Source organism: Macadamia integrifolia, chromosome 11 (genome assembly GCF_013358625.1).
Source record: "Macadamia integrifolia cultivar HAES 741 chromosome 11, SCU_Mint_v3, whole genome shotgun sequence".
NCBI classification, from domain to species: Eukaryota; Viridiplantae; Streptophyta; class Magnoliopsida; order Proteales; family Proteaceae; genus Macadamia; species Macadamia integrifolia.
Window position 1 is genome coordinate 19188575 of NC_056567.1, and position 13866 is coordinate 19202440.

Sequence of the window (13866 nt, forward strand, 5' to 3'; positions counted from 1 at the left end):
GGGGGTGGGGTTGGGAAGATCCATAGCTAAAATTCTTACAATCAGTTATAAATTCTCCAACGGGCAGCTGAGAGCCTTCTAGGAGCAAAATTCAAATTTTAACTTGGTTCTCCTTGCCTTGATTTTCTCAATGGCAGAGCCATATAGGCTACCAGTTTAGAAGGGCCAATTCCTCTTGGATTTCTACTTTGGTAAATTTAATTGACATGTAAGTGAAAGCCTTCTCTTTCTATATTCTTTCTGGTCCTATGATGTGGCATTCATTTTGTGTTCTTCACCGAAAAACCTTGGGTAGTTAAAATGGATGAAATTATTTTTCTTGCACAGGGGGACCATTTATATAAATAGAACAGAAATGAAGTTTCCTCTGTTGGGTAACATGTCAAGCATGAGAACTCTGTGAGTTAAATGTTTATATCTCTCAAGCTTAATGGAAGTGTGTGCTTTTCTATTATTTTTGTATTCAATATTATTCATTATTTTCTAATTCTAATACATTTGTCCTTCCTTTTGCAATAAAAAAAATCTTCTATGTTCATTCTCTCTCACACACGTCTCCTCTTTCCCTAATTTTATTTAAAAAAAAAAAAAAGGATTTCTTAGATTTTATCTTAAATGTTATAACCATATGAACTGTTTATGATCTACCTCATCTCTCCACAAGGAAACCAATATGCTTGCAAATAAAGAAAAGAATGAAACAAATAAGAAGCAATTACAAAGCAAAAGAAAAGGAATGAAATAAATAAGAAGCAATTACAGGAGAGCAAAAGAAAAAAAAGTAGCAAAGATGGCAACACAGACCTGTTGTCTTCTTCTCTCACATCTTCTATGGAGGCTGAATATTCTTTACAAAGGCATATCATAGTCCCACAAGTGGAAGGATAGATTCTTTAGATATTTTCCATATTCTTTAACTTCAATATTTATTGAGAGTATGTTTGCCATATTGTACCCTTACTCACCCATGATGATTCTACCTTTAATTTAACAATATTGAATTATTTTACCTATGTTCAATTACATGCTCATGTCGGGATTTTTTCCCTCTTGCCTTCCTCATTAGCATCTAAAATTTAACAGTAAAGAGAGGGGGCTTTGGTTTGGTCTTTAAAAGGTGGATCCATGAACATGCATTTACAGTTACCAAACCTGGCACTGACATGGATATCATTAATAAAAAGGCTCAACCAAGAAAGTTTCGAGGGCTACAGAGAATCGTTGATGCATTTCTTGATACTGATGTTCTTTTGTTTTCTTTGAAATCATATTAATTTGTTTCCTTTATCATAGAAACTTATTTCTTTCCTTTCTTCAACTCCAAACCCTTTTTTGAGAAATTTCTTCACGTGATGGGTGTTGGAGAACTTAAATTTCTTCTCTGCATTCTGAGAGTGTTGTCTTTGGTACTCATTTCCTTGGGGTTTGATCCTAAAGATGATTATCTGATAGATTGTGGATCACCCACCCATACGATGGGTGTTTTCGTTTCTTTCGATCTGGTTTCGGAACATTGTATTTACCATCCTCTGGTACGTGGCTCCTGCATTCTTGAGGCCAAAGGACATTGCAATGTAGCAATAGTTGCCATGAGTGGTGAGGAATGCGGTCTTCTCATCTTTCACCTTCATCTTTATCTGGTTATAACCGAGTATGCATCCATGAAGGTTAGCATCTCATGGCCTGCAATCGATTCTATAAGGGAGTTGATCCTAGGCAAGGGATAGTAGTCCTTGGGACAAGCTTTGTTCAGGTTAGAATCTATGTAAATTCTTCACCTTCCATTGGACTTCGATACCATGGCTACATTGGCTAGCCAGGTTGGGTATTTTACTTTCCTCACAAACCCTACAGCTAGGAGTTTGTCAACCTCCTCATTGATGATGGTGTTTCGCTCAGTCATAAAGTTTACATGCTTCTGTTGGACAGGCTTGAATCTAGGGTTAACATCAAGACTGTGCTCTGCTACAACCCTTGAGATGCCTGGCATATCAGAAGCCTTCCACGCAAAAATATCAGAGTTTTCACGGAGGAAGTTTAGAATTTCATCGCGGCATTGGGAGCTCAGCAATGCTTTGAGCTGAAAAATTTAACGGCTCGGCTCAGTAATTGGGACAGTGAGCAGCTATTCCACTGGCTCGGTTCGGTTCAGGAGGCTTTCATCGCAGTAATCGATGATTTCAACCATACATGTTAGGCCAGAGCATGGCTTCTTGACAGACTTTATGAAGTTGGCATAGCACTCCCGAGATTTCTTTTGGCTGGACTTACATTCTCTGATTCAGTTGCTAGTGGGAAACTTGACTTTCATATGCTTGGTGGACATAACCGCTCCAAGGCTATTGAGACCAGGTCGGCCAAGGATTGTATTATAGGGTGAGGCTATCTTGGTGACCATAAAAGAAACCATGGTAGTGGCCATTTGAGCTCCCTGACCGATGGATACTGGCAGGTCAACTACTCCTTCTAGCTCGGTTGGTGTGCCCAAAAATCTATACAAGGGTCCTGGGGCCAACTTTAAGGCTCCGGTACTAAGCCCCAGTTTTATGAAAGCTTCGTAGGACATAAGGTCGACGGAGGCTCCTGTGTCCACTAGGATCCTGTGGAAGAGGTGATTGACCACCACTAATTGAACCACGACGGTGTCGTTGTGAGGCCAATTTAGCTCTTTTAGGTCTTTGTCAAAGAATGTAATGGGTGGATCCGGCTTAAGGATCTTGAAGGGCTGTTCCATGATACATACGAACCGTGCATGAGCTTTGGCCTTTTTGATCGATTTCGTGGTGTCCACCCATGATTGTCAAGATGGCTAGACCCACAGGTTGGTTATCATACGTATCAGCTCAGTCTATGGCTGGCTCCTTGGGCGGCTCAGTCCTATCTTAGCTCGGCTCGGCGTCATCTCTCCTTGGCTCTGGCCAGTTCCCACCATACTTTTGCTTCAAATACTTGTTAAGGTACTCTGCCCTGATGAGCTCATCAATTTCCCTTTTCAGAGACTTGCAGTCTTCAGTGTCATGCCCATAGTCTCGGTGATATCGGTAGTATTGGTTGGGGCTCCTCTCCTCTAGTTTAGCTGTCATTGGCCTGGGCCAGCGAAAATACTTCTAGTCTTGAATCTCTAAGAGCAAGTTTATTCACGAGCGATCAAGCTCATATCGCTCGGGTTTAGTTGTATCAAGCAGCCTATCTATTATGTTCTTCTTTGGCTTGTGGGAGTCGTCCCTAGGCCTCGGGGGTCTCCTCTTCTCCTTCTCTGATTGCTCACCCCTAGTAGCTATCCCCCTGGAAGCTAGGACTTCTTCCATGTTGGCATATTATTACACCTTCTTAACAGCTCGGGTATTGTCTCTGACAAGTCGAGAGCAAGAGATTGGACTAGATCAGGGTGCATTACTCCATTGCATAATGTGTTATATGCCACTCTTTTCGGTAGGTTTTTTACCTCCAGCATCGCCTCGGTGAATCGGATAAGGAACTCCCTTATAGTCTCCCTCGCTCCCTGCCTCATGTTTATCACTTTTTGCGTGGTTTGCTTCTGCTTCATACTAGCTTGGAAACGTGTGAGGAATGCTCTTGTCAGTTCTTCATAGCTATAGATGGACCAGGGCTGCAAGTTCGACATCCACACCAGTGTGGCCCCTTTTAATGAGACTGCAAAGGCTCGACAAAGAACTGCATCTAACCTTTCATGGACTGTCATAGATGAACTATAGTACAAGAGATGATCGTAGGGATCCGTGGTGCCATCATATGCATTAAAGATAGGTACCACAAAATTTGAGGGCAGGTTGGCATCTATCAACTCATCGAATAGTGCATTATGGGCCAAATTCACTGTTATGTCAACGGGGGTGTCTTTGCCTTTGCATTCCTTCTACCCTCTCAGTGAGACGTTGGATGCGACTTTCCAGGTCATCCCTTCTTTCCCCGGCTCGGTGATCCGTGGAGCGGCGTTCCCGTTCAGCTCTTCTGAGGCTTATTCCTAGGTCTTGGGGCTGTCAGGTGGATCCTGACCTTGCTGTCGTGCACCTCTGGCTGGCCTGGGGGGTGTCTTGATGACCTTCGTGGGGTGGTGCACCCCATGCTGTCCTCTGTGAAGAGTTCTCACGTTCCTCTCCACGCGGATGCGTGCCTCTAGCTAGCCTTTGGGGCGAGTGTTAGCGTCCCCATACTGCTGTGATTGGCATCCCCAAGTTTGAAAAATATCTTCTTTGACGAGGGGGCTTCTGAGCCGGAGCATCCGTTTGTATCATAAATGGTTGTGATGGAGAGATGGCCGCCACTGATTGTTGGATTGAACTGATAACGTTGGCTTCGGGACCTTTCCCTCGTCCAACCTTTATACCTTTTCTTATATCCTGAGAAGTTCCAAGGTATTGTGCTTCTTGTAGGATCCTATTCTCAATGCATGTCCTTATGGCTATCAACGCATCAATGGTCAACAAATGTTGGTAGTAGAGGATATCATAATAGGGCTTGGACATGTTTTTAATTAGCATCTCCACTTTCCTGGCTTCTGAAGGTCGCTCTACCATCTTGGCGGCCTTATCCCTAAATCTCATGAGGAAGACGGTGAATCCTTCTCTTGGCTACTGCCTTAAGGTTTCTAGCTCTCGATGCTTCACATCTACCTCAGTATTGTAAGAGTATTGTTTGGTGAAGGCTTTCACCAATGCTGCCCAATTCTGTGTCTATGCTGGCTCCAACTATGTGAGTCATCTCAAAGATGTTCCTAACAATGTCAACATAAATGCTTGACCCATCTGGTTGTCTGCTAGTTTCCATGACTTGGCAATGTTGAGGAAGACTTTCAAGTGAGCCTTAGGATCCCCTAATCCATAATATCTATCAGTTTGCCACTTGAATTTCTCAAGGATTCTTACTCCAGAGAAGAAACTCATTTCATCAGAGTCTGCCATCTGACTTTCTTGTCTCTTTCCAACTCGAATTAGATCCTCTAGCTTTTCCAACTGCTCTCAGAGTTTTCTTTCTCTCTCTGTCTCAGGAGGTTCCATTCTGACTTGTGCTGCAAATTCTTCTTCTTTGTCCTAGATCACCACCCTCTGAGGGGGGACTCGAGAGTAGACTCCTCTCTGACCATTCTGACGGTTGGGGGAAGCTCCCTAATGCTCCATAGGTCTATTCTGCTCTTGCTTTCCTGGAGTTGGGGTGGGATCGATCCTGGGAGGGTTCTAAAGTAGGTGGAATTCTTGTGCTAACCCATTCTTAACCTCAATCATTTCTTCTTGTAATGCCTCAACGGGACGTACCCATACCTAAACTGGAGTTTCACTGTCTGTTGGATCCATATCTTCCAAAGTGCACTCACTTGGTAGTAGACAATCTTGGAGAGACAACGTAGGTGACATTGGACTTAAACGAGTCAACCGACTGCCCTGATGTGTCCAAATAGACTGCGGTGAATACTTGAGATGTGGAATTATACCTGAACCAAAAGGCAATTTATTTTAAGGTTCTGATATTTCCATCTCAGGTTCAATCATTCATTCATTTGGATCAATCAATACTTCAACCAAAGTCAGATCACCGTATGATAGAAAGTGGATAGGAGAACGTGCCCCTAGTCCACTTGATATCATTGGTGAGAATCTCATACAAATGGTATATCAAGAATATTCCCATAAGATATTCCATGTAATAAAGTCATGCTTTCCTTGCTCTTTTCCCACTAGGTGTCCTTCCTCCAGATTTTCTCAGGACTTCTCAGGACTTTATGTGACTTTGACGGGATTACCCCTAATTCACGTATTTGGACATTTTTCTTAAGGGCAAGGGACACCTTTTATCCAAAACCCACTTAGGAAAGCAATTCTTTATGACTAGAATATAATGTAGGAAAATTCCTTTTCAAGACCGCAAACAAGTTCTACAGTTAGCTTGTGGCGCTTCTAGCTTCTCCATCTATTTTCTACATGATGCTGAGTATGTAGTGGATACAATAGGACCGACAAGGCTACCTTGACAAGATCGATATACGCTAGGTATTGATCCTTTAACTCACCTTAAGGGTATTTGGCCAAGGGTGCAGCTCCCTACCTCATTCGACGTGACTTCACACGAGGGGATGATAAGGACCACTACGAGGTTGATGGAACCATGAGTGAACGCGTGTGAGTTGTAGTGTAGCATAACCATCATTTGATCTCAGAATGCCATAAAGTGTGCTGACCTCCTTGAGGGTGCTGGCACAATTACAGACATCCTAAACTACCAAAATACCTAAATTTCAATGCCAAAACAGTGATTTTTTTTTTTTTTCATTTCTTTGCTCGGTCATTTTTAGGGTATAGTGGCCGAAATGACCGAAATTAATGAAATGAGTGAAATGGAATGATGACTGAGATTTCGGTGAAATGACCAAAATTGAGTTTGTTTCGTGTTTCGCCTATAATTTCGTTTCAGTGAATAAAAAGGCGAAATATTTGAAATTTCGACAAGTTTTCGAACCATGCTAACTGCAACATTTTTCAAGATTTTAGCAGTATTATCCACGTGTTACTTATTTATTGTCTTAAAAGATTATACTTTGACCCAATTATCATACCGTTGGATATGGATGTGAATGGTTCTGAGTTGGATATGAGTGAGGAAGTGTTGAGAATTATTACATGCCTTCTCTATTGGTTATCAGCGGGGCTAAAACGTTATATTGAGAAGGAAGAATTATTGAACATAAAAATGGAAACTTTAGAAATTGATTAGATTGGTAGTCGATACGTCACCCCAGCCCCATTATTCTATCCTAGTTTTCTTCTGATTTTAAGCATTATGTTTTTGAGCTACTTGCTACTGTTTTTCATTTCTGTAGGGCAATAGAGGTTATTCTTTCTATTCTCCCTCTATTATTCATATTTTTGTTCATTTGTAGGATAAGGGTTCAAATGAAATTGTCCTTAAAGCCATGGGGGGAGCTATCAACAAGACTGTGATGATTGCTGAACTAATCAAGGTGAGTTATATGTGAAATAGTGATGGTCTGATTTATTTGGACTTTTTGTATGCCGTGGTGTAATAGCACAAAAAAGAGTTTCCTATTTCTTATAATAAAAATTACTTGTTCCCTTTCAGAGAAGAATTGCTGGTCTCCATCAGAACACATTAATTGGATCTACAGATATAACCGACATGTGGGAGCCGCTGGAAGAAGGCTTGCTTCCGTAAGGACCAGGAGATCTGTTTGTGCCCAATTTTATTATGCATTAGTCATATTGTTGGTTTGGTTGACTTGTCAACTAATATATTTCTCCCATTGCAGCCTAGAAACAACTCGACATGTTTCAATGATTACAATCACCTTGTCCAAGAAGGAGTTGGATACATCCTCCACTGGGTAAGGGGCAAGAATTATAAATACGAAAAATTATATAAAATTTTTTTTTCGTGCTTCAGCATTTTCTTCCTGTTTTTTTATGATTATTGTAGCAGACTTCCTGGCTTAATATTACAATGATGTAGGGGTGTCAATCGGTCAGTCCGGCTTGTTTTCGATCTGGGTTGAGTCAGTTTCGATGTGGAAAAGTTGAAATAAAAATCGAACTAATAAGGAAATTTCGGTTTTGGTTTGGTTTTGGTTTCGGTGCGGTTTGGTTTCGGTTTGTCTTCGGTTTCTTAAATTGATTTGTAACCGGGTTGGTTTTGATTTTTGGTCCATTTTGGATTCGACTTTCCATATAAATGTTTACAAAACTATGCGAAATTTTAATTTAATGAATTTTAGAGTGTTTCGGGTTCTTACCGGTTTGATTTCAGTTTCCATCTGGGTTTTGAGCCAGTTTCGGTTTGGTTTCGGGTTCATCCGATTTTCGATACGGTTCGATTTGGTTTTGGGGTTGCAATACTCCAAACCAAACCGACCCAATAAGGCTTCGGTTCAGTTTGGTCCGTGTTGTTATCGGTTCGGTCCGATCGGTTTTACCGATTTGGTTTAAGAATTGACACCCCTACAGTGATGATCTCTGACAACCTCGTAGGTGATCTTAGCCAGATTTGCTTATTTACCTGGGTTCTCTCTCATCACCCCCCTCTCTTTTGAGATGCATACTTATTATGATGTTCTTATTTATGTGCAATCCAGTATCTATCATGTGAACCAAAAAAAAAAAAGCGTAGTACATTTGCTTGCCACTTTAACGTGGGGATACTCATAATTCTTTGGTTTGAATTGAGTCACGAGGTGGATGAGTTTGGCCTTTCATTATAGGGTAGTAAATTATTTTCTAAATAGGCTAAAGTCGTCTAGCAAAACAAAAGTTAAATTTGAGAAAATAACCAGTCGCAATTTTTGAATGCATCTGCTTAGCCATATTTTATTTGATAAATTTGATATCTGGTGTAAAATTGATGTAGTTGCATCAGACTACGATCCTGTATGTTGGCTTGGGCATAAGTCTAGAAGGTCAACAAAGGCTAAGTGGTAGTGCAAAAGGCTGTAATTAAGTTGTGATTATATTATACGCTGGCCTTTTATTTTCTTCAGTTTTATTGTAAAGGCTCTAACTCCTAATTTATAAGCCCCATAAAGTGGGGGGGGGGGTGAAGTGAGTACACTAGATTAGTAATTAAGTGTTTCGGTTAGATACTTAGGTGAGGATACTCATTAGCTAGATGGAGTTTTATTTTGATTCTATTTACTTTATTACTTGTTTGAGTGATTAGGAGTTCTTATACAAATAGTCTAGGAGTTTCAAAAGTATTTATATACACAATACTCCCCTCATTAGTTAAACATGATTTGAGTAAAGAATTTTGTCTTTCCTTAGAAGTTTGGGAACTGTTAATTTTTGCAAAAGGGGGTGAATGCTCTTCTTTTGGCCTACTGAGGAGGACATCACTCAAGGATTTAGGACTTACCAGAGGAGAGACGAACATATGCACTGACGTGTCACTACATGATGGCCAGATGACCAGCATTATGTGTAGCTTGCTTTATCTTGTTGTATTTTAATTTACATAGTGTCAAAAGTACTTTGTACAAATGTTGTAAGGGAGTTATTGCTGGAGAAGAAGATGTTGTGAGGATGTAGTTATTGCTGGAAAAGTAGTTATTAGGGAGTTGTTTCACTTTCTTTTTATTTTGCGTTTTGAAAAGGTAGTATCTTGGAATGAAAGACAAGGAAGATGATGTTGAACTTGTGAGATGTCTCCCATCCTATGCAGGATGAGTGGTTTCCTGCAAACCTTGGAGTGGATCCAAGTTGGTGTGAAGCCAACTCCCTTTCTTTTCCCTAACTCTTCTCTATTAGGCTACAATCCTCTTCCTCTCCCCTATTCCTTTTCTACCAGTTGTGAATCGAAGTCCCCTGTCTCTTCCCTAATATGCTACCACTCTCTTCCTCCCCCTTATTCCTTTTCTATAGTCCCAATTTTCCCACTTTTGTTTTAAATTATAGACTCAAACACAATGGGGATTCATCAATTAACAAGGAGGCAGCGGGACAGCAAAGGAAGACTTGTTCTAGATATCCCAAACCTGTCCTTCATCACCTACTGATTTCTTTCTTTAGTTCTGAATTCTACTGCAAATCAGGTGCCATCTTTTTAATCCTCTCTTATATTCTTCTTTTCTTCTTTTCCTACTTATTAGTTCTTCCAATCTGTGATACCCCTCTTCTAAATCAATCTACAACTCGCTTTCTATCTCTATACCTTGCTTATTATTACTACTTAATTAGTACTTCTTCAAATCTGGCACTCCAGTTCTTGTTTACGTTTCTTCTTAAATTCGATTGAATCTGATTAACGAGAGTCTGGTTTGAGTTCTATGCTCTATTTTCCTATTAGAACAAGGATTGACCTGCATACACTTTCTCGTGTTCTCTCAGATTTCTGTGAAATTCTGCAGGGTAGTAAAGTCTCCCAATTATACTTCCTGGCCTGAGTTTCAGGTCATTCCACCTAGTCCGTTGCAAGATAAAAAATTTTCGACTGTTATTATGATTTCAGACAGCTTGAATGGAGAGGTTAGATAGGACTTCCATGCCATAGATTATTACCCAGCTGCAAGCCTGCAACAAGAGATTGCTTGCCAAAGAAAATTTCAGCAGCTGAAGAAACTAGCATTGGTTTATGTCATTAACTCTGATTATTCTTAGTTATTTCTCCGTTTCTGAAGATTCTAGGCTATATTTACAAATCACTCTCTAGTTTTTTCTAGCCTGAGTTTAAATTTTCATTAAAACACCGTCTTGCGGTATATAATGTTGGATTGGGTGTTAGAATTGTGTATTATGTAGTAGCCATTCTAATGCAGTTAAGGATTCTAGAAAGAGTTTAGAAACAAATTGATAGTTTGGTTTGACTCCCTATTCTGCTAGTGTTAGCATTCAAAAGTTACTGAAATCTTGAAAAACATAATAAACAAAGACGATAAGTTACGGGGACTTGCCTTTCTTGATATTTCAGCCCAAATGTCTGTTTGGTATATTGTCATGGGAGCTTAGATGAGTTTGGGAGAGGTTTGAATGTCCAAAGCAGCATAAGTTCTTGGACAAATTTGAGGCATTCTAGCAATTTTGACCTATTTCCCTATTATTAACAATTTTGACCTGTTTCGCCAATTCCAACCATTTTGATTCGAAATGTGGTATTTTATACAAAACAATATAATATTTCAATTATATTGATGAAAAGGACTTGTGGCTAGCAGAACCATGGTCCAGTGATTTCTTTGGACACTTCAGAGTTCAGATGAGATCCATAATTTTATGTATGCTTAGCTACAAGAAGTGACAGCAAGTGAGCCTTTTGTCTGTGGAAATCATAATGCACTTGATTGGGGCTCTGCTCACTTAACGTATCTTTGCTTTTGATTTTCATTGGCATCTTAACCATATATTTATTTTCTTTGAAGGTGTAATGATGCTGTTCAGAAGTCAAATGTCAATTGAAGTTAATCCTCAATAATTATATCCGGTTTATTTAATTGCTCACGAGAAAGAATTACAAATGAGTGCATGAAGTTCCTGGTTGGATTTTATTGGGTATCGGTATGGTTCATTTATTTAGTTTCTCATGGAGGTTGACTGTTAAAAAGGAGCAGCTAGATTATTCTGTTTTCTGTTAAGTAAACGCCTGTTTGGAGATAAAAGTTAGATTTTAGGGTTAGGTTAAGGTGAAGGTGAAGGTAGAATCTTTGCTACTGGATAGCTGTCCCTTGTATACCTAGCTATTTTGGAAACTATCAAAAATTTCATGAATACAGATGGTTTTGTTAGGATTTGGTGATATGAAATTGCACTTACCAACTCTTTCTTTTCAGTTCTTTACATTTGATGATTGGTCCTTGTTAATGTGGTAACAATTGTACTTTTTTCTCTTACTTTGTGACGCAGTTACCAATCACCTATTCCAGCTGATCAAGTAAAGCCGTGGACTGAATTTGAGTATGAGGGAGGTAGAACAAATATTCCTTGCTTCCCCCCTCTCCCTCCCCAAATAAATAAAATAAAGTTTTTCATATTTTGATGCTCGGAGTGGTAAATTTTTCTACATTTTCCTGTGGAGTTCAGATGGTTCTCCTGGCATACGAGGCAGAGGACGTGGTGGTCGAGGAAGGGGGAGAGGAAGAGGTACTGTCTGTATTTTTAGTAATCTTAAGATCCGTACTCTTTTGGACTGAAGTTGTTGTAGGTCTCCTAGTTTTTTAAAAGGTTCTCCCCCACTCCAACAATGGGGGGATAAGATAGTGATACTGAGTTAGCTTTACATAATTACATATGCTTAGGTATAAATACTTGTTCATAAAACAAAATTCAAAAGCACTATGTTTCAAAAGTTTCATTTTCTTTGCAGTAGAAATGTTTCAAAAACACAATTTATATTTTCCCCTTAAATGAGATGGGAGTTTCAGAACCTTTTTAAGTGTTTATTAAGTAACCATTGATATAGGTTGTCCTTGTTTTGTGGGTGTTCTCAGTGAAGTTTTAGTTGGTTGTCTTTCGTGAGAGTCACAAAATACGGTGGAATTTTTATTTTTTTGTGACTGTTTTTATGCTTTATTTATCAGTATCTCTGGCGAGTATCCTATATGGTGAATGTTTCTTTGTTTCCTTTTTCTATACTCTGAATGAATAAATTCGTTGAGCATTCTATCATTCTTGGCATTTTATGTGAATATTTTTAACTATTTATTCATTGGCTTTACATCTCTAATAGTTCTCAGGGTGTGGTCCCGCCACTGTCCCTCCACTGTGGCTTCCTTTTCCACGTTGACGTGTTGTTGGCACTTGGCATTCTTCACTTTTTGCACATGTTTTGCACATTGCCCTCTAATTGTGCAGAGCTTAGGCTGAATGATACCCTATCTGTCAGATGATCAGAATGACAAATCAGCCTCCGTATGGCAGAAACAGCCATTGTCGGAAGAAATATTTTTCTTATCTGCCAATAGAAATATGTTTTCCTTGTATCCTTAATCATGTATTTAAGGTTATCTGAGAGGGTTTGTTTTTGTTTTGTCCTATTTTGTTTGATATTTTTATTCTAGTTTGTTATAGTCATTGCAACCAATTTATCTTGTTCTTTTGGATGGCAGGAAATAACAATGGGTTTCGTGAATACAATGGAGATGGAGGTTGGGATGGTGGGCGTGGGTATGGTGGCAGAGGCAGAGGCCGTGGAAGGGGTCGCGGTTTCCGTGGGCGTGGAAGAGGAGGTTATGGTGGTGATATGCAACATGAATCAGGTGGTTACAATGACTATAGTGGTGGTGATGGAGCACCTCCTCAAGGCCGTGGTAATGCTCATACATCCACATCTAAGGCACTTTGCCTGATAGATGACAGTCACATTCTTTGAGCATATAATTGTGTGTGTGGATGTTTGCCATGTAGGACACTTTTCATATTAATCTATGTTGTGCTTCGTAACAAAGGTTCTATGCTTTAGTATGCCATACTTATACCCAGGACTGCCATGCTTTGCTTCACATATTTAATTTATAAAAAATTGTTTCTTTTTTATTTAGATAAGTTTTTGTTTGTCATATATATACATATACATATTTTTTTTTGAAGGTCTTTGAACATAATTATGGTACTGATTGCCTTAAGTAGGATAGTGTCGTTGTCCCAGAGGTTGAGGTGTCAGTTCTTTGCTAATCAAGTATTTCTTTTGCATCCTGCATCCTGCATCCTGCATCCTGCATCCTGCATCCTGCATCCTGCATCCTGCATCCTGCATCCTACAATTGATTATGCTGTCTTACTTTAAGAATTACAAAAACCTCAGCACAGCTGTTTTTGGGAGATAAATCCTTGATGTTTGGCAATACCATAGCTGGAAACCGAGTTTTCTGGAACATTATCATGCAATCTAGTAACATGGAACCTATAGAACTGTCCATGCATATTTAAAATAGCCAAGTTCATCTGTTTTACTCATTATCCCCAGTTTGCATATGTTTACTTACAGAGGGAAGCTTTAGTAATTAATGCCGTGTGGAATCTTGCAGGGCGTGGTCGTGGAAGGGGAAGGGGCCGTGGTCGTGGTTATGATTATAGATCAGCAGATGGGCCTGTCCAGGCAGCTGCTTAAGCCCTAGATCAGGTTGAGGTAAGAAATTTGGTTAGAGTGGAAAAAGAAACTCTGGGTGCCTGCTCTGCTATTCATGTTTATTTTTAGAAGAATGGATTTCACTGGATATATTTCTAGGCAATGTCAATGGGTTGTTAGTGGTTGAGCCACTGCGATATTCGTTTGTGGTAGCTTTTTGTAGGTAGGCTGGTAGGGTTATTTTCTCATTTGTTGATGACAAGATATCCTTGTGTTTTATATGTACTCGGAAAAATTGTACATTTTCTCCGATGTTTTTTTGTAGGAATAATAGAGCAGTACATTCTTTTA

The 13866-nt window shown here is 39.6% G+C and overlaps 1 protein-coding gene across 1 annotated transcript; it reads left to right on the forward strand.

Annotated features, from left to right (window-relative positions):
- Nucleotides 1-6877: 6877 nt before the first annotated feature.
- LOC122093209 (protein FAM98B-like) lies at nucleotides 6878-13866 on the forward strand. Its single transcript, XM_042663492.1, has 7 exons — nucleotides 6878-6973; nucleotides 7093-7181; nucleotides 7280-7354; nucleotides 11355-11416; nucleotides 11532-11591; nucleotides 12557-12757; nucleotides 13475-13866. Exons 1-7 carry the CDS (start codon nucleotides 6926-6928, stop codon nucleotides 13555-13557), a joined length of 618 nt encoding a protein of 205 aa, XP_042519426.1. The 5' UTR covers nucleotides 6878-6925; the 3' UTR covers nucleotides 13558-13866.

Coding starts and splice junctions, on each gene's coding strand:
- LOC122093209 (XM_042663492.1), top strand. CDS start 6,926: ATGGGGGGAGCTATCAACAAGACTGTGATGATTGCTGAACTAATCAAG. Junction 7,182..7,279: donor CTGGAAGAAGGCTTGCTTCC/GTAAGGACCAGG, acceptor CTCCCATTGCAG/CCTAGAAACAACTCGACATG. Junction 12,758..13,474: donor AGCACCTCCTCAAGGCCGTG/GTAATGCTCATA, acceptor GGAATCTTGCAG/GGCGTGGTCGTGGAAGGGGA.